The sequence below is a fragment of the Melospiza melodia genome, chromosome 8 (assembly GCF_035770615.1).
Source record: "Melospiza melodia melodia isolate bMelMel2 chromosome 8, bMelMel2.pri, whole genome shotgun sequence".
Lineage (NCBI taxonomy): Eukaryota > Metazoa > Chordata > Aves > Passeriformes > Passerellidae > Melospiza > Melospiza melodia.
Genome location: NC_086201.1, coordinates 19,506,276 through 19,534,025, shown reverse-complemented (window position 1 = coordinate 19,534,025; position 27,750 = coordinate 19,506,276). Strand labels below are relative to the sequence as shown.

The 27,750-nt window shown below is 36.5% G+C and overlaps 1 protein-coding gene across 5 annotated transcripts in view; it reads right to left on the bottom strand.

Moving 5' to 3' along the window:
- UBR3 (ubiquitin protein ligase E3 component n-recognin 3) overlaps positions 1 to 27,750 on the bottom strand; it is a 98,138-nt gene that overhangs the window by 10,908 nt on the left and 59,480 nt on the right. For 2 of the 5 annotated variants that reach the window (XM_063162082.1, XM_063162084.1), the window contains 5 exons: positions 26,880 to 27,092; positions 25,953 to 26,089; positions 20,363 to 20,448; positions 12,873 to 12,978; positions 5,879 to 5,979 (listed from right to left, as the gene is read on the bottom strand). In XM_063162082.1, the coding sequence (XP_063018152.1) occupies positions 5,879 to 5,979; positions 12,873 to 12,978; positions 20,363 to 20,448; positions 25,953 to 26,089; positions 26,880 to 27,092 (643 nt within the window). Of the gene's footprint in view, positions 1 to 5,878; positions 5,980 to 12,804; positions 12,979 to 20,362; positions 20,449 to 25,952; positions 26,090 to 26,879; positions 27,093 to 27,750 lie in introns of those variants that run through there. The other 3 variants (XM_063162083.1, XM_063162085.1, XM_063162086.1) reach the window with 2 other exon arrangements.

Genomic DNA, 27,750 nt, shown 5'->3' with positions numbered 1-27,750 from the left:
TGGTGATAATACAAGATTATATTTTGTCCAAAGGTTACATAAGTTAAGCCACTGATTACTGTAGATGTAAGCAAATGCATAGGCTACCATCTCTTCTGCCTCCCATCAGGGGTGACACTCATACAAATATTGGAAGAATTAAATTTTAAAAAAAATTACCACAAGAACATCTAGCATATCACTTGCTAACCCTTCCCTTCCAGATATGGATCCCACCATAAAACACTTGCTGCAAAACACTCTTGAGTACCTATTTACTGGACCTCACATGCATACAGAAGGTAGGGAGAAGGCAGACTGGCATTTACTGGATCTTCAAAGATCTTTATGATTATTTTTTTAATATTTAAAGGGCTATTATTTCCTACAGCTAGGCTGCAGGAGAAAGGTTTTGGATTTTTTTGGGGGAGGCTAGCAACAGAAGCAAAATAAGACTTTCTAAAATGGAAACAGGAAAAAAAAGATCATTGACTGAAATGAAGATACTGAAGCAGTCCTTTTTTATCTTTTTACTTTAGGCTCCATTTCCAGTCCCAAATTATCTAGTTTGTTTTTAAATCTAGGCAGATCAAAGAAGTTTCTATCATCACTTACACCACTCCTTAAGCATAAACATAACTAATATATATCTAAAAAAATGTAGACAAAAATGAGGGGTTTAAGAAGTCGTCTCAGGCTTTGAAGTCAAGCAAAACAATTTACATAAGCACCTCACAAAAACTGGGTTAAATTCATTCTTTCTTCCCAAAGGATTTAAATGAGTTTTGTATGTGAAAATGAGGAGGCCAGGAAAATGAAACACCTTGCTTCTCCTTTCCTGGATCTAATATCAAACCCCACTACTAGATTATACAATATACACAGCTAAGACTTGAGAACATAATTAGATTTGCGAAATAACAATTGTTTGTCTATGTAACAAGTGTTTACAAATCAATGCAGACATGGATTTTGAAACTTTTTGATGTCCCTGAGTATAAGCTTATGTGAGTATCAACTATAAGCACAATTTAAGCATCTTAACATAATTTCTTATTACGTAATTTAAAATTCACCTTTCTGTATTATATTCCTATGGAGCTTGTGTTAAACATGACAATGAATGGAGCTTTACTTTATCCCCCCCTTCTAGAGCAGGCAGCATTACAATGATCCTTCCTCTTCACATCTCCCCAAGAGGAGGATTTACCAGATCCACTAGATCTTGAGGCCATATTTTTTATCTCTGCTGAAACCTCCATTTTCTTAGCAATTCTACCCCTGAGGAATAACAGCAGGCAAGCTTGCAGGACATTTTCTGGGACTGAAATCTATGAGATGAAACCACACACATTCAGGGAAGTGTAAAAATTGCCTCTTTGGCCCGAGTTAAGAGTTTGTAATCACAGCTAGAACTGAACTAACTCAGGTACTGAGCTCTAGCCCCTCAACAGGAGATACAAGCAATACAAACCAATGTCACACTGAAAGCATGAAGGAAACCCCCTGCATGCAGAGCGGCAGAGGCACACTGCTGTCAACAGGCTCCAGCCTGCCACAGCCTGCTCCATCTTGTAGCTCTGCACAGCTGATTGCAGTGCTCAATACTGGGTGTCTTTGCAGATTTCAAAAAATCTGATTTTTGCTAAATAGAATTACTCTTTGTCCCCACTCTCCCTCGCTTAATACAAATTGTTCAATTCACCAGAAATGTGTCTATTCCACATTATGTTTCAATGAAATGAATTCTCTTGTATTTACTTACATGTATGTGACTCATAAATTACTATGAATTACATTTTTGGAGAATCCTGAATTGGACAAAAACTGCACACTCCCACATCTAGGTCACCCTTAAGAAGTCCTGAATTCTGCCCAAACGTCATCTTTTTTTTTTTTCCCCCTTAGGAAAATATCTCAGGAGCAGATCAGAGGCCACCTGTTGTATAATGAGCACCAAGACTTTTTTATAGTCATAGAAACAGCCCATGGGAAACATACTGAAACATCAGTCACTGCATCAATTATCACTTCATTACTATATTACCTCTTTAAATGCCATATATTTGGCAGCTGTAGGTACCTGTAAGGCTGAAGCTGTTGCATTCTTGTCTACTGCAAAGAGCAAATTTATTTGACTTCCTGCAGTGTGCTTGTGGGGGCTTGTGCTGTTTTCCTGCTGTCCCCTGAGGCAGGCTGTGCTTTTGCTACATCATCTTTTCAATTTAATAATTCTAAAGCTTGCAATTATGTGAAGTAAGCCACTGAGCAAAGTTCTGCACTGAAATGCATTTAGGACTCCTGCCCCTAATCTGATAGTCTGACAGCATTATCACTATAGCTAGGCCAATCTAACCAAAACAGGCTAATCCAGAACTTTTGTACTTATTTTTGAATCATACTGAGAAATGCACTTATGTTCCTATTTTTAAAACTTTTTGGAACCAAATAATTTCAAAGCATCTCATCCCATTATATGCATCAACCAACACTCTTAAAAACTAAGTTTAAATAGGAAACACTTCTAGAACTCTAATTTTAACATTAGTGCAAGAAATGCGCAGATAAATAAGCATATTACCAACAATATAAATATTTTATTTTCCATATCAAATTAAATGGTATACCCTATGACACAAGGAATTCACAAAGAGAACCAGATGCAAAATTGAGGACATAGGGCCTTTTTTACTAAATTTAGAAGGAGATCTTTGTATAAATAACCTTTGAAAAATATTCTTCTTGATCAAAAGCATGAATGCTTCTTTGAAAACAACTTCAGAACAAAGGGAGATAGCACTGAACTTCAGATAATCCATGAAAGGTATATTAAAGTTCCAAGATACAGATAAATATTTCAGCTTCCACACTGAAACTGGATAGTAATCAAGTTGATTACATCTTTACTATATATTTAGTCAACATCCTTATCCAATGATTTTTATAAGTGTTAGTGTTTGCAGCATGCTGCTCCTTACACCCAGTGCAATGCAGAAACTGAAATCACCAGAAGCTACACTCTGTACTCCTAGAAATCTGTACACAGGGTCCCAAGTCAGGTGGTGATAAAATAAAACTTTTTGCAATTGATGGTAACAAGAAACAATATCCAACTTCAATTGAATGACTCCAGCATCCAAAAACTGTGCTGCAGAAAGAACTGGTGGGGGAGAGGGGGGTATTGAATTCAATTTACAAAGACAGATTTAGGTTTTGATAACCACCAAGCCACTCTCTCTATTTCTGTACACACACCATCATTTGCTATTTCTGTAAGAAAGGAGCTGGAAGCAAAATCTTTGTTTTGTATGGAGTCCCAGTTCACAACACCATGAACACTCCATCCTCTGTACAACAACTGCCACAGAACTGAACCAGAAAACTCCTATGTGGATTATTATGCATTTAGCCCTGTACAATTTCAAAAATTTCAAATAAAATTCTAAGTATGTGAAGCCTTTAAAAGTTCTGCCCATGTCCTAGTGTGAAACTCAAAATAATAAAGAGGTTTCACAGTGTTTATTTTGCCTGCTGCACTACACAGAGGGACACATATCAGTCTCATTCCCGTCTCTGCAAATTGGTTAATGCTTGTAAATGCTCTGACCTCCACCACTAAGTTTTTTCTGTAGCAGTCTCCTTTCTTTCTGATAGGTTCAGATCAATTTTCGCTTCTGAATGAAGAGGCTAAACAGTAATGACATTTTTATTGCTTTAATCTATGTCAGATTGAAAAAGATACCAACACCCATCCAACAGTTAATAGGGAAGCTAATGCAATTCCCAGTCTGAATTTAAAATTAACAGTTAATAGGGAAGTTAATGCAATTGCCATCTGAAGGGCAAGAGATGAGATTTTGAGTCCTCCTTAAAGAGTGCTCTCTACTTTTAAAAAACACATTGTGTAAACAAAAAGGCTTTTGAGTACACATTTGAAAAACAATGTCATATTTGATTAAGGACACAATGCAACTTACTCAAGTCTATTGTTAAAGGAATTAACTGGAAATATCTGTCAACACACTCAGGCATCAGCCTCCTGTGTGTATCCCAGTGCACAGCCAAGTCCACGGCTCCTGCATGGCAAGGGCAAGGCAGCACAGACAACTCAGGAAGCAGTAGGGTCAAACAGAGATTTTGTTCACCCCTATTGCTGACCTTGTGCTTAGCATGGGACATTTCACAAGCCACTTTACCTTAGTTATACCTCCGCCCTCTACAAAGAATTAATGATATTGAATTTGACTTTGTGACCTACAAACCCATTGTAAAAGTACTAAACAAATTTGTTATGGCTTATTTTTGTGAACACCGCTCCACACCTCCAAACAAAGAATTATGAAAGACTTTCTTTTCATTCTGCTTAACCATTTTGATGAAATAAAAATTAGGAAGATAAAAGGCAATTTATTTCCAATTTAATGGTTCACAGATTTGAAAGAGACACATTTATTTTCTATCTGCCACTTGCCATTTCCGTCTCAACTGCAACCTACAGTAAACCTAAAAGCAAAGACAGCACATGCTGCTGATGTGAGGCACTTCACAGAACCCTGCACAGAATGCCTTGCTATAATTGAATGTTGTCTTCTGTAGGATAAAATATACTTTCTTAAATGGTGGTATTCAATGCTTGGATATTGACTACAAAGACACCACTGGTTTGTACTTTATCTTCAACACTTCCTTCCCTGAATTTCAGATGTTAGTCTCATTAAACTTTTATTTGCTGCTTTTATACTAGTTTGATTGAGTCCTTCCAATACAGTTAATTTCAGTTAAATTGTTGTTAAAAAGAAGGACATTTTTGACAATAGTCTTCCTATGCAAAACATTTTATTCTTTTAGTATTTTCATATTCTAATAATCTTTTGGATATACTTAATCCATAAGCATGCACTTAACAATTGGATATGATGATAAAGGTCTTTTCCTACCTAAATGATTCTATGATTTTAAGTGTATTGAATAGAAAAAACAAACCCACAATGTTAATGGATACATACAGAGTCACTTTAGTTGAATTTAAACATTCAATACCAAGGACTGAACACCTCTTATGGGGAAACAGTTTCTACTAAGATGTAAGCATCAAGAGCAGAACAATTCCTAAATTTACCTATTCAAAAACTACCACAACTCAGCAGATATCAAAACTGCCACACAGATCCCATGGGAGATATGAAACAGAGAAGTGATATTTGCTTTGTTTGTCCTCATTTTCAAATAAAGGTACAATTACAAATAAACAAGCCAGAGACCAGAGGGTCTGAACCCCTATTCTGGAACATACATTACCTATTAGCAAGAGGAACCAGGTTCAGCTGGTCCTTTTACATAGAAAAAGAAACTTAGGTTTTAAGACAGTTCTGATTTTAGTAATGAAATTTTTAATTTTTTAATCTCTTTAATATTTATTCATAATTACACTGTATGCTGTCTCTATTGAAATCACTGCATTACAGCAATTATTATCTACATACATGAACTCTTATATAAAACTGCTGCAACTTAAACTCTGAAATTCAAATTAAATTACAATCTTTCAAATTTTTAGCCCTCAGGCATTCAGTTCAACTTGAAGTATTGAGCTGTCCCTCTAAGCAAAAGATGAAGGTCAAACAAAGGACACTTTTCTTTCAGCAGAAATACTTAATAGTTTCTGCTCAGCTCTTGTATCTTTAATGAATAGTTTACTGATAAGGTAAAAAGACAGGGAACACAGATAAACCTGTCAACTCAGAACAAAAACTTCTGTTCAATGCCACCTTTTGTAGATAAGGCAGAAACATTATTTTAGAATACACAGTAGATCAGCTATGATTTACCATCCTGCAAACCATCATGAAAGCAGCCTCATCTACATAATAATTTAAATATACATATTTTTGTAACATACCTCTGTGCAATGGCTGAGGCATGGTTAAAATCTGGATAAGCAAAAGGGATGAGACATCTCTGTAAAGCACAGGAACTTCTGGCAGTTCTTCACTTACCAGCCTGGAAATAAAACCAAAAGAAAATCACTCCTGATACTATAAACCCATGTTCTTATTTTATTTTGTATTTATTTGAAATAGTAATACATTTGATATCAAGCTTACAGAAGCCTAATACCTGACAATTTGCTAGCTGATCTCAATTTTAGAATGGATCTCAATTAAAAAATGTAATGTTACTCATATAATAACTCACGAGGAAATTACCATTTGGGCATGTGATTGTGTTGAAATGTTTTAAAACACTGAAAACTGCCTGAACTCATTATGTCTATGTAATGAGTCAAGGAATATTCAAACACTTGAACTGGTTTCCAAAGCATGGCATTTCACACATATACCTGTAACCAGGCTGTAACAATAAGGAATCCTCATAATACATTTGAAGTTACAGGGAATGCTCCTATTGGAAAACAGAGACCTTAGAAAAGCTACTGCTTTCCTTCATGTAAAGAAATGAAGGCTCAAGCAGCCATGACAGGTGGGATTATACAATCTTACACACAGTCTTTATTAAACTCCCTGGATGTCTAGAAGGAAGCAAATCAGCACAGTACAAACTGTCCAACTATCCAGATTTACTGATGTAACATCATCTTGTTTTCCTACACTAAAAAGTAAAAAATGCTTGCAGATAGGATAGTTTCTAGCTTTGTGTAGCAATATTCAAAAAAATCCCAACCAACAGTATTCTTCAGGTCAAATGGCAAAAAAAAAAATAAAATCATTCTTCCCAGTTTTAACTGATATGGGGTGTGATGGAGATCTCAAGCAGGAGCAGCTTGAGATAAAATATGATACACACCCTCCCCATGAGCCTTTCCCTTCTGCAACACACACAGGTGCAAAGAGCTGGCTGTGTTCTTACTGCCCTTGGCAAGCAGGGGTGCTGCTGATCTGCACTGCAGGAGCCAGGTGGGAACTCCTGGTCTGACCCTGACTCTCCCACACAGAGCAGTCCTCTGCCAATGGCCAGCAGGGCTGCAGAGGCACCAACTGAGCCCCTGCACTCCATGGCCTGCAGAAGGCTGCCCACTGGTGGTTTGTGGATGCATGTGTGAGATCTTCAGTGTCCTCTAACAGCTTTGGGGATTCAACCACTTCATCATCTCCGAGGCCCATAAACATGATCCTGCTTTGGAAAAAAGACTACATAATTAGTGATTTCCTGAAAACTCAGGCATCTCTCTACAGAGGGCACTTCCAGGAGTCATCTGTGATATGAATTTTAACACTCAGAAGCAGTCATACAAGAGGGGGATTAAAAGAATGCTTATGGTAACATGGCTGACTGATCTTGTAAAATGAAGGGAGGGAAAACATGGTCTAACTGGTCCTTTTGAATTAATGAACCCAGACAGCTACAGAATAAACACCATCTATAACCCTTTTGCTATAATCAATCATTTAATAAAATTATTGTTTCAAAGCACTGCAATATACATATATATACATGTATATATATATATGTGTGTGTGTATGTAAGCCTCCTAAACAAAACCCAAATATTCTAAAAATCAGTATATTGAATTCTAAAGAAGACTAGAGCGGCAAAAATTTGTATCACACTGCCAAGCTTCATTTTCAAAATTATACTGGCCACGAAGATACTCATCTCACTACGTCTAATTTACTTTTACCTACAGCTAGTTCTACCCTGTGATCTACAACACTGAATTTTAAAATAACCCTCATTGTGTAATGACTTTAAAACCATGGACATCCCTTAAATTACTTCTCATCTTTAATTCTTGGGAAAAATTTAATTTGGTATAACATTAAAAAAATCTGACTCCCTCTGGTCACATTTAGCTGAACACTTCTTTCCGACAGAGGTATCAATATTGTTTAATAGTTATGTAACAACTAGGTCAAATACCAGTTCTGTCCAAATTATTATATACATATATATCTATATATACACATCAACAGAACACCAAAATTGATTGGCATCAACATCACTCCTAAAGCAACTCATTTGCATGTGCAGGACCAACTGAATTACTTTCCTAATTCATTCAGTTCATAAGAATTGAGAAGCAAAGCTACATTAAATGTCAGGGGTTTAGATAAGCTGCTTTTGCTTACATCAAGTACTGCAGCACATGAATCACTTAAAAATTGCTCTGTCATTTGTTAAGAACCTCAGAAACTTCATTATGAAAATGGAACTGAAATTACAAAATGTGTTTAGAAATGTGTTTTGTGGAAATTGTCCATTCTGTTAATCCCTAATGCATATATGCAAGCTTGATAAATCTGACTACAAAAACTTGTGCCACAGAAGCACTTAATAAAAAAAGAAAGCAAGTACAACAGCAAATAGGACCAAAGTGATACAATATGATTCAAATGTGTAACAGCTGTATGCCGAAGCAATTTTTAAAAGGGAGTTGGTGGTAAAATAAACTATCCATGTCCTAAAATGAATAATGCACAGCTATGGTCATTTCCATAGCTTTCCCTATGGAAATGACCTCTCCTCCAGCCCAAGGTAACTGGGCTGCACCTCTCTGTGCCAAAACCAGGGCTGCCTATCACCTGACAGCTGAGAAACTGCCTCTGTATTCTGCACCCTCCTCCTGGAGAGCAGTTATGCAGGAGTCACTTCTTTGGGAATGGATACAGAGAAATGGGAAATTCTGTTGTACTCTGAAATAAGCAGCATTTTGCTGATGGTGGTTCACGCTCCCCATTCCCTCTTCTCTCAACCAGAGACACTTAAAAGTTTTTGGCTAATTATAAAGGTAGAAATTCAGTAGGTAAAGTCAAAGCTCTGAGCCTCACACCTCTTTGAACTGTCTGACAAGAAAATTTGAGACACGGGGATATAGGTACACCTAAACTAAGGCTTCATGAACTAGGGCAAACTTGTATTTTCTCCACAATTTGCAGGATAAGAAGCAAAGCAAACAAATCTCAGATGGCAGAGAGGTCAAACTAATACACAGCTTCTGATATTCACTGCAAGAAAGTAGAATCTTTCTATTTATTCTGGCTGCACCTTAGGATATAATCACAATTTCATATTTGCTCTTCGCTGTGTCACAGCAGATTTTCCAGCAGGTCAGTTTCTCATTATACATTCACTGACAGTACTAACACCGGGCATCTCCCGTTCTCTTCTTTTACCACGCTGCCCCCAGCAGTCCCTCGGCACCCGCTCCCAAACTCATTCAATTCAAGCTTTTTAAAACATGGATTTGTTGCTTGACTGTGTTCATGCAGCCTGCCTAAGTTCCATCAGCACAGCCAAAGATGATGGTGAGCTATAGTGCAGGGGAAGGAAGAAACAGCCAAGAGCAAATACTCCAAAGCTGGCCCTACTGTGAACACCTATGTCCTGCACCATCTGTCCTGAGAGGCAGCTGTTCCACGCAGGATTTCTGTTGTATGGAACAGTGCACATAAGTCCTGCTGCAGCATGTGTATGTATAGACCCCCACTCACATAAACCTTAACCAAACCCTGCTATCCCACCATTCCTACTCTCTCTGTCTCAGGGTATCTTCACAAAAACTGTGGGCTTTTTCCCCGTTTCACAACAGTTTCTGTGATGGAGATGTGATTTAAGAGGTTCCTACACACAGCTGCTCAGTCCTATCCCTGAGTTGCAGTTTGTTGCCCCAGTATGGCACCACAAACAGTCTCTGAAGTGATCTAGCTTAGAATGAAACATCAGTGAAACACTGCAGAAAAAATAACCCAGCATTTCAGTTTATCATGCAGTTCCTCCCTCCAAGTGCTTCTACTGCAAAGATCCTTAATGTTTTATCAATCTACTCCTTGCTGATATATTCTGTCAAAATAGACAAAAAAATTTCAGCCTTCATAGAGATTTAAATTTTAAAAAACATGCATATCCTTTCATCTCATGTTTGTTGTTCCTGAAACGGTGCCTGTTTGGACTAGTCCATTAAATTCACATCTGGGTTTAGTAATTATTGCCTCCAGCTGCTCCTTGCCTGCCCCCTGCCAGAAGCTATTATTCCCCCTTTGCACCACAATAATTGTTTATTTGATCACTATTGAAACCAGATCTGCCCCAGAAGAACAATTTGCTTAAGTACAGCCTGTGGGACCAAGCATACATTGAATTTTGCAACATAAACTGCACAGGAGAAATAATCTACTAAACCATTCACAGTTCACCAGACTCAGCTTCTTCTTTTTCCCCTTTATCTTCCAAACAGCTCACATTATTTAGGCCCTTTTTGATAGTCTATCTTCTTGCTCAAGATTTCCTTATTTCTACTTAACCTGTCTGTGGCTGCATGAGCTTCTCCCTATCTTTCCTTTCAGTTGCCATTTTCAGCTTCAAGGAGATCTAAATAAAATTGTAGAAGACACTGGACAAAACTGGTGGTTTTGGGAAGTGAAGGAATTCTGAGAGACTCTTTACAAGGTACTTTTATCAGTCCTCCCAGACACAGGAAATCTAAGGCATTATTTATGAAGAATGACAGCTGAGTTGTAGAAAACTGAGATAAAAATTGTGGGTTCTACATCCGGGTAGTTCTATTTGTTAATATTTATGTATATTTAAAGAAAATAGCTACAATTAAATGAGAATACAATGTAATGGGACTTGTTTTCCACAGATTTTTGCTTGTGAGTGGGGTTTTTTTTTTCTTTCCATTTTAAAAATTATCATTTTAAATAAATGAAGATTAAACTGGCTTCTCTGGAAAACTGCTTTCAAATCAAATAATAATTTAAAGTGAAAACTAAATAGAAAAAGATGGCATATTGGTTTGAAGATATTTTTCTTCTGTGACTTCCCTAAAGTTAAATTGTTTGGAATCACAGTAATACAGTCAGAAAATATAGAACTTTTTCTCTCACTGACATTTTTTTCTATAAGTCTTTGCTTGAAGTCTCATGTGCAGGTCAGGCTGATGCTTTAGGTGATTTGGTTAACTTCAAAGCAGCAGAATGCCATTCACATCTAAAATCTGCAATGATTATTTCTCCACCATCCTCTTAAGATTTTTCAGTTTTCAGCAGTGTGTCACCTTCTAACTGCTCTGAGTACTCTTCCCTGTACCTGAAAAAATCTGCTATTCTGTATCTCAGAAGAATGTGTGACTCTAAGAAGTGTGCAATCAGATCATCCACACCAATCCTATGAATGCCATCTTCAAGTCAAACTACCACTTCAAATTTCTGCAGTATAATTACAGATACTCATTTTATGCTCCAATTTATACATGAAAAACATGTGCTCAAATTGCCTCCTTTGTAGTGTTCTGGTGCCTGCAGACTAAGGAAGGAAAAACATTCCAAGAGTGAGCAAAAATCTTCCAGCTCAAAAGCATCTGTGCCTCTCACCAGTAAATTATTTCATGGCAAAATGGATGCTATTTCAGTTGTAGCTTCCTACAAACCATTTAGGACTTTGTGCCAAACCAGTATCATCAAGTCTACCATGAAATATTGAAAACCAGTGCAGAAGACACAAGAACTGCTCAAATGCATTCCCAGCATGCAAACCCTTCTGCAAAGCAAGGCATTACAGACCTGCAGTAACATTAAATGATTCAAAATATTGCCAGTGAAATCTAACATGCTGCACTTTAGCCTTGACATGACCAAGGCATGGTGAATTCCATCAGCTCTGCAGGCCCCCTCTATTAACAAACAGCTGCTTCCAAAGCCAGCAAGCTCCTCAAATGCCAAAATGAGAAGTGCATGATCTGTCCCACAGCCATAGTGGCCACATGATCTTAATTCTGCTGCACATAACTCAGCCAACCATACACCAAATTTATTAACATCATCCCACTGCTCAATCTAGGTCAGGGCTCAATCAGAATCACATGAAAATAGACCCTCAAAGCATTGTCTGAATGTATGCTGAACAGGTTTTCAGGTTATAAAATGCCTGATACTTTCTTCTGCTAGTAGTTTATAAATTACTCTCTTAATATAGTTTAATTACTCCAGTAACCTAATGTTCATTGCAAAAAGAAGCCTGGGTCCAAGAGAAAAATAGAATCATAAACTAGAAATGAGAACAATTGTTTTAATAGTCTTCCCCACTTTGCAGTTAGGATTGTGGCATCACAATTCTAGATCAGTTTTTGAAATTGCATGATGCTTTCCACCTCAGGTTCCCAGAAGCACTGACAAACACACAGCTGGAGAGGCACTAAAAGGACAGTCTTCTGACATAACTGCAAGCTACAAAATGCAGAGCTTAGGATGAGGAAGATGCTTAAGGTGCTAAGAGAAAAAATATATACTGTTTTCCTCTTATGAGGAAAAATCATAATCTGGTTTTAGGCAAGAAACCTTTCTCCTCGTCATCAAGGTAGAATCTGAAAAGTGATGGGTCTTAAGTCAAGTAAGGAGATGAGTCCTTGCAGAAAAAAGTACATGGTTTAATTTATTATATTGCTAAGCCTTGTACAGCTGGGTATGTAAAGTTCATCTTTTAAAGGCAAACCCAGATCAGTAACTTGCTTAAAAATAATAAGCTTGATGAAAATTTTAAGCCTAAAATATAATTATTTCTCACATATATTAGACCTATTTACAGGTATTAATCATTATTCAACTTTCCATAAGCTACCAGCTTATCTCAATGTAAATTTTGTTGAGCATCCATATCAAGAACAGCAGCGCCCTATTTACTTACCCAATACTATTTAATTTGCATGTGCTTAAGCCTGCAAGAGATGCATTTAAACTTTAGCCCAAAACTGGTCAGATTTTTATGTAAAAGAAATCTGAAAATATATTTTACAAATTCATACATACAATTTTTAGATGTTAAGTCTCCACCAGCATACCTCACAGAGATTTTAAATTAAGACAAAGTTACCCAAAGTCCCTCTGTAAGGATGTTTCTTTCACCAGGCAAAACTGCTACAGGGTAAATGAAATACTTGCTCTGAGTTTGTCTCCTGCGAGGGCTGGGTCAGTTTCCTCCAGGGATTGTAAGCAGAGTCTATACTGTAGAGGCGCATGTGCATGGCCAGCACGTGAAACAGCTGATCTGAAAGGGGAAGAAGACAGATTGCTCAGTATTACATACAGTGATAGGAACTGTTTTACATTAAATTGCCATCGTGTATTTTATGAGATTCTGAGAAGCCTGTCACGTCATTCCAAATATTTTTATTAAGGATTCATTTATTTTTTTAAAAAGGATTTGAAGAAAAGTAAGATTTCAATAGAAGACAGTGAACACATGCAGATATACAGAAAAATGTTTCAGAGAAAGGCTGTTTAGAAAGCTTTGACCAGATCTCAGTTGTTTTGGTGCTCCATGTTCTTAATTACAGGCCCTTTTAAAAAATCCTGTTTCATATGCTGTTACATTGCCAAGGTTCTGTGCTCACTACACTTCCCTCTCCAGTTTATGCTAGAAGCAGTGATTTCTTAAACAATTACTCTTAACAGAGACTGATACACTTTTAATTTATTTACTTTTGGCTTCCAATCCTCTCTCTCACTGTTAAGTTCTGTGCACCACATATTTGAAATTTAATCTAAAATTGCTACAAGTCCTGGCCTACAGCAGGATCACTTTGATTCTTCATCTTTAAAAGGTTTATTATTCTTTCTGCCTTCATATGGTTATTTTGTAGGTAACTTCTGGACAAAACAATCCTGAAACCAACAAAAGCCTGATTACAGATCAATGACACTAACACAGCAACAGTCTTTATAATGTCACAGATTTGTCTGTACCACCTGCAGGCAGAATTTGCTGATACTCATAATTTCAAAACCTCTGTAGTTCCACTCTATCAAAAATATAATTTGCAAAACACTTGTAGAATTTTTTAAACAGAGGATGCATAATTACTCATGATGATTTACTGCAGTATTTTACATTAAAACACATATTTTATATTTATCTATGAGTCATATGATCACACAAAGACAACATCTAACCCTTCCTTCCATTAAGCCACCCAAGAAGGCAAGCATCACTTAGGTAAAGAGCATTTTCAGAAAAGTACACGCAATAAAGAGCACAGAATGGTTTGGAAGGGACCTTTAAAGGTCATCTAGTCAACGCGTCCTGCAATGAGCAGGGATATCTCCAACTAGATCACGAACTATTCGGGATTCAGACTTCACTTTTTCAATGAATCTTTTTTTATCTTCAAAGGTTTATACTGAAATAATAAAGTATTATTTCTCACAGTTTTGCTTACTTTTTTCTTCCTGTCACACTATATCTTGCTATTTGTTGTCATGCTTTTCTCCTGTTAAGTTTTCTAGGACCCTGCTTTCTTTCTCCCTTTCATTTTAACTTTTTCCCTTAGTATCCTGACATCATCTTTCCTCTCCACCCCATATCCTATCAATTGATCCCTTTGCATACTTCTCTCTAAATCTCTCTACATCTCTTTAAAACCCACTTGCTCAGCCTACACACTTACAGGTCCTCTCTTTCAAGTAGAAATAGCAGCTATTAATTTATTTTCCATAAATAGACAATTACTCAGAGGTACGCAATGGCCAAAAGAGTCGCATGATGCAATCAGCTGACTGCCAGAGCCTGAGGGCTGTAATTAGCTCCTGGGGTTTGTAAAATAATTGGAGCTGTGGATGGCATTGGAATTGATAGCTGCCACCTGCTTTCTGAATAAAAACAGTCAATGAGGACAAAATAAGTCATCTTTTCCCCTGGCAAGAGATTCTTAGCAAAACACTGCTTTGCTGATAAAGTTGAAAATATAAAATCTGAAAATATACTTGTATTCCATCAAAATAATAAAAAAACCCAAACCCCTCAAGTATGGTTTTATTTGGAATGAAACCCATGAAAATATCCGTGCCTTTTCACTAAAATGAAGGCTTTTTTCTCCCTCAACTATTCCTTGCTTTAAACAGAAACAGGCAACTACGCAAAATGAAAAAAAAAAAAAAAATTGAAAATTGTTCAGGGTAATTAATTCATCCCCTATTCCTCTAACAGCTACTCTCCAGAGCTTTTACTAATATGAAATTAAGCAAGCAAGCATCAAATTCTAGCCCTGGAGAATTTATTAGTAATCTCCGAACGTGTAACATTTACGGAATGGGGACACATTGCGGGAATGCCGGGATCTGCCCAGGAAAGCGCCGCTCAGCAGCCCGGGAAGGCACGGGCAGCACGCCGGGGCCGCCATTGAGGCCGCAGGAGCGGGCGGCTCCTCTCAGCCCGGCCCCGCCGCCCCGCAACAGCTCCGGCCGAGGCACACACCGAGCTTCCTTTCTGCTTCACTCCAATGGCTTTACTCACCACTTACTGTGACTACGAACTACTGGAGAAAGCCAAGGGAAACACCAGAGCACTGGGAAGCGAGAACTGGCAACTTGAGTGTGCACCAAGTGCTTGGTGCTGCGGCATGTCCTTATGCCTGAGGGACTGGCAGAATTTGTGGACTGCCTCGTATTTGTGGAATGCATAATTCCAAAACATAAGCATAAAAATACAGAATGTCCTCCCATTTACTTATACCATACTTGGAACCTTTAAAATACATGTAAGGACCGTTTTTAAACAAGTACAAGCAAAACATTACCATGAATGGCCCACAAACATCAATCGTGGCTAGTGAAGAGTGGGAAGGGAGGCCATAACCTCAGTCCATCCTTCCAGGCAATTCTCTCCAAGAGAACCCACCCTTGGTAAGGGGAAAGGCAGGAAAAAGCTCTGAGTCACCAAAAGATTCATTCTTAACCAATTTTTGTAGGAAGAATATTAATTTCAGAAAGCACAGCAGCAACAAAATTTGAAAAAAATTGAATATGATTCTCCTCTTCTAATAATTGTAATATTTGAGGCAGGCTGCATCCAGATAATTTGAATAAATATAAAGAATCACACAATTTGGATGCACAATATGACTCATTGCTGCAAGTCATCAGGGGCTTGGGAGAGCTCTAAAATTTAGATATTTGAATGGGCAAGATTACAACTGTTTTAAAACATGATCGTAGACTCGAGTATTGCCTACACTGACGCACTGCTGGCAAACTCTCTCAGCTTATGTCTTTGTTTTCACAAAATACATGTAAAGCTTAAACAACACATCATAGAATCATCTGGATTAGCAGTTAGAACTAGCTTTCAGTCCTATAAGTGTTCCTTAATCCATTTCTAAAAATAATGAAAATAACTATTGTTATTTTGTTATTGTCACTGCTGTTCTTGGTAGATTTACTTTTTGGAGTTAATCAATTGTGAGAGAGGAGCAATAAACTCAATTGGAATCTGTACGTTCAAAGGAGCAGCTCAATGGATAAGACACTGGCTTTGCACTGAGACTGAAGCTGATCGAGGAAGCATTGTAATACTGCTCTTCTCACAAACCCCAAAGATAATGGGTATTTTGTCTATATATCCACATTGCACCAGCACTTGCAGCTGCATTCTTTACTGTTTTTAATAATAAAGCAGACTCATTTTACAAATGTTGACAAAGCTCTTAAAAATATTCTGCTGTGTTACAATGCAAAAAGCAGAAGTCCACAAAGGCAGTTTCACAGCCCTTTTCAGTTTTAGTGTGATATGCACAGCACAAAAGATGACTAAATTCAAGACATAAAAAGACAACAATTTGATAGATGAATGGTAGAAATTCTAAAAACGCTGTGCTCTATTGACAAAAATTAGCAATTCAGGAAGTTGGGTTCAGATTTAAGTATTGGTCTTGTAATCTTGGTTTGATCTTTGCCGAGCTGATCCCAAATTTCTGTGTAAGTTTTGCTGACTTTTTTCCTACATGTTTTTTTCTGGTCTCTTGACTGGTAAAGTAAACTCTCAAATTACCAGAGTTCAAATCAGATGATGTTTTCTGTTATTCACTCCAATTCCACAATGTAGAGCAATGTGCTGTCATAATGAAAACAAACAAAGGAATGAGCTGCCTTTGCCTTGCTTGCAACAGTCTAGATAATGCGTTTATACCCCCTCTCTTTATTTTAGGACATATACTGCTGTCATGGAATTTTTTGTCTTGATCCAGATTTCCCTTTTTACATTCCCTAAATTAGTATTCATATTTACAACGTGAAAACATCACAGCAGTTCACTGCAGGTGGAATTGAAAACATCCTTGTCTCAACTGTGAAGATCTTACCAGACTAGGGATTCTTCCCCTTTCTTCTCCCATAGTTTCCTGGGACTATCAAGAAGAATGAAGATTATATAACTAAAACCAGTTGATACAGCCAGATGGGACTTGATTGTCAACAAGGAGATTGAGAAATATTTTTCTCCTGGTAGAGATTTACATAGTCCACTTAGCAACAGCAGCTGCAAAGACCTGCTGACAACATCTTCCCATTCATCACTGATCCAGTAGACTTGAATCAGTAAAAAACCATGAAGGTCAGCAAAAGCCTATTAAGGCATTAAGACTGGATAGTCTTTACAAAATCTCTTACATCTTCACTAAGTCTTAATTGCTGATGAAGCAGCTAATTACCCTCTATACCAAACTCACCAGTGTATGACATCAACTTTAGCAACAGAATTCTAACAGTACCTATCCTTGCTTCTCCCACACTACATATTAGTGGCAAACCAAGAGTTTTAAAAAATACTTAAGATCATCTGCTGGTGACAAAAACTGCTTTTTCCAAGTTAGCACAAATGGCCACCAAGGGTCTGCAGACTGACAGCTCCTAACTGAAAAAAACTCCAAACCAAGCAAAAAATCCAAAAAACCAAATCCTGCAACACCAAAAAGCCCAATCAATGACAGAAACCCGCTGTAGCAAGGCATTCCTAAAAAATTGTTTTATTATCTTTATTTTCAGTGTCTGCAGAGAGCTGCATAGGACTCTTTGCAACCATATCCACATCAACAATTATAGGAAAGAGACAGCTGCAACTCATCTTGAAAATCCTAAAAGAATTGGGTTTTTCTCCTAACAGGAAATACTAAGTGGCTCCAATTGTCACTGTCCATATTGATAAAATGGAGACAGCCATTACTTTCAACATGGTTGAAAAATTTGATACAGAAGAATCATGAAGAGAAACAATGAGTTTCTATGCTCATAAAAACACTAAAAGCAGTGATAAAACTGATACTAACACTACAATCAACATAAAGGCTTCAAATGAATGAGAAAAAAAAAACCAAAACAAACCAACCAAAACAACTCCTATGAAGCAATACTGTTTCTCAATGTTTAGAGCCATTCCAGAAGTTACAAAGGTGCTAGATATCCTACTTAAGAAGAAATTAAACAACTCTTAAATAATTTTTTGATGTCCAGTTGTAAATAATGTCCTTTCCAATTAATGCAGTTGATGGTGCAATGCCAGACTGCTGTTTGTGGGAAGCATAAGGATAAGGAGCTCATTTACAGAGAAACTGAACCCAGAGAACAAGAGGATAAAATATTTAATCTTTACCCAAAACCCTAATCCTATCCTTCTCACAAAGGGGAAAAAGAAAAAAGAAAAAAAAAAAGAAAAAGAAAAAAAAAAAAAAAAAAAAAAAGAGAGAGTGAGAGACTAGACAGACAGAAAGAAAAGTACTATTTCAAAGTTTAAAAAAAAGGAAGATTATAAATTCATTAATATGTAACTTTAAAATGTTGTGGAACTGTTCATCAACTAGTGCAAGATTACCAGAGTACAAATAGCAAAGAAAAACATCTACGTCTACGTAAGTTAAAGAGAGGTCACAGAATTAGAGAATGCTTAGGGTTGGAATGGACCTTAAAGAGCATCTAATCCCCATCCCCCAGACCCTGCCATATTCCATTAGACCAGGTTGCTCAAGGCCTTATATAAAAAGTGTACAGAAAAATCACAATTATTCAGCCTTAATGCTGTGTTGTGACTCTGTTTGGTAAATACGGAACAATGAGGACAAAGAGGTCTGTTACACTTTATAAAACAGAGAAATAAGACTTGTACAGTTGTTATATGTCATAATTTTCCCTAAACTCATGAGAATTTGCAAGGCCATAGACTCTAAAACTGTAATATATTCCTTCAAATAGGACTTGATTTTTAAGTAAAAAATCATAGGATACTACGCATTTTTTTTTGTTGCACACACATACAAAACTTTAAGCCTTAAAATGGCAATTTTGCAGGCAAATTTTCTTCACCATTCTTCTGACAAACACTTGGTCAGCAATACTAAGAGCTACATTAATCATTCTTAATTTTACTTCCCAAGAGTAGCTGCCCTCATGGTGCAATCTACTTAAACAGCTCTTGACCTCTTTGTTCCCACCATCTTCCCTGATGTTTGCTGCTGTAACAGCTCACCTCGGACAATATATTGCATTCCCCACAATATCTAATCACCAAACTTCACAGTTGTTCCAAGACTACTACAGAGTGGTATCTGCAGAGCCCTGGCTGAGTAAATTTGCACACAGTGATCTAGAGACGTTCTTTTAACACGTGCACTTTTCAGGTACTTTGGTCGGCTGAGAAAGGGGGATAATGATGGTGGGGAAGGACAATGTGCAGTACATTGTTAATTTAATTTACTTTTTAAATTAACAACATACAAATGGAATTAGTTGGGCAGTAACAGAAGACTTTTGTCCTAGAGGGAATGTGGACAGCATAGTGACAACCTGGTGAGATTTCTTGGGTGGCTTTTCACCTCAAAGGATGAGGAAAGCATCCCCCGGAAATTGTGTACCAAAAGACAGGGATGGGCCTAAGCTTTCTTTTTTCCTATGAAATCTGCTGCTATTGCTACATAAGTTTGACTTAAATAAGCATTAGTAGCAGTAGCAGTATTCTGGCAGGCTTTCCAGTTTTTCTTGACAAAAGAAAATGTCCACTTGTAACTGTTAATATTCCAATAAAAGACTAAAATATTTTCTTTTAAGAAAAAAAACACTTCTGGCAGCAAGAAATTGGTTTATTTGACAATAACTAAAGATTTCAGAACAATAAAATTTGATAGTTTCTATGAAAGAAAATTTAAAATACTTTGTGGAAGAACTAGATAAATTAAAGACATGAGATGTTGTAGCTGCATATTTCTAAGTATGACACCAAGTCATGAGCTATATTAGCATTCAGAAAACAAACTTCTTTCCTATTGCTAGCAACAACCAGGGTGAAACAAAGCTTTCCTGCTTCACCCTTAATATACTACTAGTGTTACTCACAAAAATGCAAGCTTGTTAAAAAATATTACATGCATAGTATGACAATAGATTTCTAGATAATTGTACTCACAAGACATGAACAGCTCTAATGAAGAATTTGTGCAAATTATTTTTCAGATTTCTCTAACAGAAAGAAAAAAATCAAAGACTCCTTATGGCAGAAAAAAATTGGTTTTAGAAGGAAAAAGTTGATGTAATTTAGAAAATACCAGAAAAAACCAGAAATCTTTAGTCAATATTCTAATAATTTATACTGCATTTAATAACATGGAACTTACTTAAACATGATCTTTTCCCAGCTGTGCTTGCACCTCCTGAACACAAATTTCCTCCTCGGTGGACCAGCTCAAGTTCCAAGTTTGTTCTGTAAGAAAAACATAACAGTATTGAATGGAACAACATTATTCAAGCTTCTACAGACACAAATGAATCATGACAAACTCCCAGCATACACTAAATAAAATAATACTGTGAACTAATCTTCAGTGTGAAATACTGCCAAAACACAGCTCAGAACAAAACACACTTTATTAACATATTGTCATATATAATGCTTTAAATACTATATCAACACAGTACTATATTGAGTTGTGAGAGAAAAATTAAAAAGTGTTAATTCTGTGTATTTCTTCTGTATGCACACACAGCATTTTAAGGGAACTTATGTGCAAATCTGGAAAGACAATATACAGATTGGCTAACTTTCACTCACTCATATATATCTAAAAAGCATTCTCTCCATTGGCAAAGCTTTTGTTTCACTTCAGACAATCAGAGAGTACAATGGATATGGCATCAACTAAATATGAATACAGTCTAAATTATAATTAAAGCACTGCCCTTTATAGATAAGTTAGTTAATAAAAGCCTTGGAGGTTAATTCTGAATGAAATGCTATTCACTGCAGCTCATTAGTATGAACCAGTAGCTGTGTCACTGAATCTCTGCATGCCTCACTGATGCTTTGTTTCTCAGTATTACTGTAATCTGATAGTTAGGCACCAATTGTTTAGGCCAAATTTGATAGTTTTGTTTAATTTTGGAATTGGATATTTCAGTGCTACATCTTTTACTCTCAAGATTTGGAGCTAACAATTTATGTTATAGTCTCTTGAGAGCCTGTTTTAGTAAGTCAACATACATTTTAAGAATTAGAATAAAGAAATATTATTCTATTATTCTGAAGTGTTGTTTTGCTAATTCAATCCAAACTGCAAATCTCTTTCTAAACATATTTTGTCCTTTAATGAGAAATGAAACAATTTTAGGTTTGATATAATGTGACTGAATCCATATTAAAATCTATTCTAGAATTTTAGGCACATAACATATCCTAGCTAAGAACACCCCTCCCCCACCATTTAAGAAGAAACTAGAGGATTTTTATTCAAAACAAATTATTTTCAAGAATTTCAGCTTCATCAACTTGAAAGAATAATACATTTTGATATGCAGTGTTTGTTAAGATATTTTCCTATGTTTTTAAAATAGCAACATTTCTGAATATTCCTATCCCTAAGTTTGCAGCTTATGCCATCCATTTCTGAAGGAATGCTTTAATCCTCTCTACTCAGAAAAGGCAATTTAACATTGATAATGTGCCTGCTCAGAGCTCCATCTGGTTGCTGCTGATAAGGGCATCTGTGTGACAGGGGAATTTTCCACTCTTCAGGCGATTTGCAGTGCTCACTGAACTTCTGAAAATCTACCAGCAAGCAAGCAGGGACAGGGATTTCATATTAGTGGACAAAATAGCAGCTGTAGATCAGCATGTGCTGGTTCATCATGGGAATATGAAGGAAATCAGGATGTTTTATTTCTACGAACATTCTGATAACTAATTTGTAGAACAAAACCAATGACAGTCTTCCATTAAAATGAAGATAATTAAGATTTAAATCAAAAGACTACCTGAACGTTTAAGAATAATTTTCTAGATCTCCAATTTAAAATTTCCCTTTCACCAAAGCATATGTGCCATTTCACAAAAAAAACCTCAGGGACAATTGTGAAAAATACCTCTTGCTGTTACATATGAGGTGTCATATAGTACTTTTTAGTGTAAGTTTTTAGTGTAAGGAGTGTAAGGAAAGTTATTTCTGTAATCACATACTCTGTTCACATACACGATACCAACTCTCACCTCCCACACTTCTTCATTGTCCTCAGCCCTCAAAGGCAGCACCCTATAGCTCAGCTTTCTTGGAAATGTAAGTATTAACCTTTTCCTTCAATATGTCTCTTTGAAAACATATCTGTAACTTGGCATAAAAATGCAGAGTAGAAAAAGCATCTTCTGTGAAAATGAACACTTATCCTTCTGTACCTACATCAGGTACAGACCTCAAACATTTTTGAAGGAGACCAGTGTATCTCCTCCCTAATTTGAACTCCCTTCTGCCTTGAAGATTTGTGTATCCTCTGCCCTTTACTGAAGAAAAGTAATGAAGAAAAACTGGGGGCATCTGATAGAAGAGTGGAACACAGAGTGGTCTCTGAAAGAATCCTTTGCTATCTCAGAATCCTCAACATAAAGGATAGAGAATGAGAAAGAAAATCTATATAAGTGTCTTCTTTTCCTATCTAGAAATCTCAGTGTCATTCATTGCAGCAAAACATTGTGTAGGACACTGCCTTTATCCTCCTCACTCACAGAAAAAACCCTGAGAAAATGGATTTCTCTCAGCTGTCCTGACTCCTGATTAAAAACAGACCTACTTCATCCCTTCCTGGGAGCTTTTGTCAAAGGAACATACTGCGGGTGGGAAGGGTGATTTCATATTTCTGGCAATTCATTCAGGACAGAGTAGGGGGAAGTAAAAATGCGATGTCCTTTCCAGAAAGGGAATATATTTGGATGGACTTGCTCTTCCTATTGGGACTATCATTTTTCTCACTTCAATTTACAAACACAACACATACAAGGAAAAACCCCAGATACTGAGTCACAGACTCAGAAGGAAAGAACACATGGCTCTTACATTTGTCTATACATAGCTGACAGAAAAGCCAAAAGGTTTTTTTGCACAGCCAACAAAAGCATGAAACCTACTGCTGTGCAATACATAAACAATCCTCCAAGACATCACCACAAATCACAGTCTTCAATGCTTTGAATGTGGAACTATTAAAATTAAAGCTAGGCACACGTGATTTGGGAATGACACCTACACTCATCTCATAAATGTCAGCACAGACAAGGAGAAATGCATGAAAAGGGTCCAAATGTAACAAGATATGACTCTTGGAAAAGCAGGAGGTAGCCAAGGAGCTGCTGTTCCAGCTGTGTATGCAAATCAGGATGCCAGACCCAGAATGCCTCTTTTGCTAGGAAAGCAGGCAGCAGCTAGCCCTCCCACAAGGTGGTAAAGAGTTCTTTTGTAATTTTTATACTCTGCTACCGGTGACATATACCTGGGTAAGCAAAAATGAAGAAAAGTAAGTTCCTTTTTTCCTGAAGGAGAAAGAATAACCTGCAGCACCTGGCTACGTATTGTTTCACATTCCCATTCCAGCATGCAGTAATCCACTGCAAAGCTGGCATTCAGCTGTAAACCAGCATCTTTTAAGACAGGGGATGATGTCATTTTCTGATTGAAAATGGAACATGACTTATAAGAAGATTAAGAGTGTTTAATTCACATGAAAATATATGGAGGTAATAAAAATCTAATTGTATTCAAATTGCATTGTATTCAAATACTCATCTAAGCAAAGGTTAAATATCAGGAAAAACTGTGAAACAGCTGTAGATGGTGTGACCAAAAACAGTTAAATGCTTCAAAACACCTGGAGCTAGAAATGCTCAAAGGTTACTGGTTGGTAAGGAACACAAGGGTATCATTACCTCAAGAAAAACTCTGGATGGAAATAAGGAAGAAACAGGTAGAATGACAGGAATCATTTACAGAAAGTAAAATTACTTCAGTATGTAATTTTAATTGTGGATAGTCCATTGTTTGATTACTTAAAATAAAATACATAATAAAATCATACAAAGCAAACTCTTCCAGTTTGGAAGATGATGTACAGATTTATTTCCATAAATACAAACTGTAAAGCTATATTAAAATATCTTTTTAAAAGTTTAATTTTTTTAACCCTGCAGTTCTTATGCAATTATCAAGTAGTAGAAGCATGTAAATCTGGATTGTTGCACTCAAAAGCAAGACAAGTTAACCACCCTGAAGCTGATCTGCCAGGTTCCCTCATAAGTGATCTTATGAGTTATAGTAGTAACAACACAGAAGGCTGGATCCAACACCTGAAATTCCTCAAACTGTATAAATGGCAAATTGGTGACACAAGTCTGACCCTAACAGGAAGAGGTCACAAGGAGTACAAGTGACATATCCTAATCTTAGTGGTCAACCAAGATTTCTCTCTCCAGCAGTGCAAGCAGCCAAGAAATGCGGCTCTGGTTTGAGGTATTTTTAACTCTTTTAATGAAGACAAATTCTGAGCTCAGTGTGTAAATATAAAAGCAACACACAGATACATTTAAAATATGTTTAGCTAGCATTTTAAAAGTTATATGACATTGCACCCAGAAATGCATTTTAACACTATTTTTGTATCTTAAATGGCTGTCAAGTTATGGTTATAAGTAATCATACTTTGATATGCAAAATATTAATTTTGAGTCCTTTGTGTTTTTGGAAGCGTACTTAATTGTATTGATCAAATATGTAATTGCTAAAATCCCAACATTACTTATCCTTGTCTAGCATATACCACTTAAAAATATAGAATAATCTTTTAACTTGCTGTGTATAGAATTTCATAGCTCTTCTGTATCAGTTAAAATACTCTGAAAGAATGCAGATAGTATTTATTTCAACAGAAGAATATAATGATCTGTGTTGGAGGAGAATTCTAGAGATTAGATGGCCTAACCTCCTGTGAAAAGCAGAACCTTACAGAGTCCTGCTGAGTGGAACCTCCAAGTCCTGCTGAGCCAAGCCTTGAATATTTCCACTGCTTATGTACTACAGACACTCAGCAATGAGAGTTTATGAAACTGCAATTAAAAAAACGCTACTAAATGGCATCACTTCTATGCTTGCAGTTTCTCTGCAGTCAGCACCTTCCCTGCAGGCCTCACTAAGCCAGAGTTTAGAAAATTATTTGCTTAGTAAGTATATCAAGTTCTTATGGGAAAACCTGGTATTACAGTACCTCTGAATAGATTAACCATTCAGACTACCTTAACATGAATGGTATAGAAGGAGGGGCTGATTTTCTTGGAGAGTGTACGTGACACTGACAGCTCTAAAACTACAATCAAACATCACCAAAAAAACACTGCTCGTTTTGACAGTTTTTCAGAAGTCTAAAGACTATATGAAGAGAAATTCCTTGTTACTGATGAAATAAAAAAGTTCCTTCTGTGATCATCTTTTAAGTAAACAAAACTAATGTGTGACAGAGAGATAAAAAACACCTTGTGATTTAAAAAACAAGCAATACGGCAGTGATACAGAAAAAAATCTCATTCTGTAGAAGACAGATAAAGTCAATTTGACAATTTAGGAAATGAAAGCCAAACAAGAAATGCAACATAAAATTTTGATTTATGGAAAGCAAAACCTTGAATTAAGAAGAAAACTAAATAAGCATAGGACAAAGTTCTCTGGGTTTTGTGCCACTGCTACACATAGTAAAAATGAACCGGGAGATTGATCTTGCGTAATGCCTGTATATGAAATTCAGAAAATGTAACCTTGATGTACTGAGTATGCAAAAAGTCCTTTTTGGAGAGGATGAAATATTTTTAAATGCCTTTTTTTAAAAGAAGAAAGCTATCTAGTGACTAATATCATTAGTGAGAAATACAAAAGAAAAAATATAAAAAGAAAACATACCCACCTGGCTACAGAATACATAAACAGGAAATCATTGTCAGGTGATCCAGGAGTCTTACTATAATCTGTATACTTCTTCTGTGTGGTACTTTTTATATCTTTCATTACAGATTCCATTTCTTTACTGAGATTGGTTTCAGACTATGAACAAAGACACAAAAGAAGATTAGTTAATTTTACCTGAAGAAATTCAGTAGCTGATTATAAAGTGTAGCACTTTCATATTTGTAAAACACATTTGCAGGTTATGAAAAAGTGTGCATTCACAGAAGTGTCAGGATATTTTGGATAGTTATTTTGATTTGCTCTGAATATGAAAACATAACTGGTTTTTCCATCTCCTAAGTTTAAGAATCTCAGTGCTTTTGCTATTTTAAAGTATATTTGCACTGTACAGGTACACAAAAACACAGAGCATCTCCATTGAGACTTGAAGGTAACAAAATTTAATATAATTTATTCTGTCATTCAGAGGACCTCACGAAGCTTTGTAAAACATGAGCATCTGCAAATTGTTCTTTCTGCAAAATGAATAATCCATACCTTACAAAGTTCTTAAGAGCCATAGTTTAAATAGCTTCCCGTTATGAGACTATTGCTGTTTTTTCATTGCATGAAAATTACAAATATATTTTATATTACATGACTTTGTTCTAGGTAAATTACTATGGAGAAAACTGAACATGTACCAAATAAAAATTATATTAATCCATATATTAAATTATATTTGTCACAGCTTTCAACTGTTTATTTTTAGTAGGTAATGCAGCAAATGCTCTGAGTTTCTTGATAAGAAAACAATAGTATGTTGCCTTCAATATCAGAAGAAAATGAACTTTCCGAGGTTGCCAGAATTCTAAGAGATCACAAATGCAATATAATATAAAAACCGAAAGGTAGAGGCAAATTAACAAGGATCTTTCTGCCTTACACTGATGCTTACTGGGAAAGTTCCCAGCTGTTCTTGAAGCTCTTCCACCTCTTGCACAAGATCTTGCAAACACTTGTTACTGTGACTTTGCCAAACGCTTCTTTCCATGTTGTTTCCAGGATAACAAGGAAGAACGCTGTTGGCAAACTGCCTACACAGGGGACAGGTAAATTCTCCTTTGTCCACTGAAAAACCCTGGAGGACTTGGTCATTCTAAAAGGAAATAAAAGGGATGGAGCTGAAATTTGTGAATGATTATTGGTTTTTAGCTTGGTACTTCAGGTGTATACTGAAAAAAACTAAGTCTAAGACCTAAAATTGTAAAGAAAGAATAATTAGAATAGTTACCCATTTTACTGACAAAGGTCTTAGCTACTAGAGACTGTCTTACAATTCTCCAACTCAATTTTCCTGATTTTTAAGCACTCTCCATTGTCAACAATATCCCCATAATAAAGTAGAAAGTCTTCAATGGAGTATTTCCAAGATTTCAAGTGTGTTGTCTCTTTCTGACAATTCCCATGAAGACTCCATGTACAGGCTGAAAAAAGCCTAATCAGGTAGCCATTGGCAGGCAGCATGAAAAGAACCCTGATTATTTCTTCTATCACACGAAGGATGAAAGAATGGCCACAGAAGTACACATTTGGAAACTGAGGACATATCCTCAGGGCTCCTGAAAACTGGCAAGAAATCTTGCTTCAGCTTCATGAATTGCCTCCGTGGTTTCCCATGTTGGTATCTAACTGTATTATGTAAAAATAAATGTTTTATCCAGATGAACACAGGTCTATATAAATTATTTCAGTCCTAAAAATGGTAGTAAATTGTCAAAATTATTATGCACTCATCTATATATTAGTAAAACATG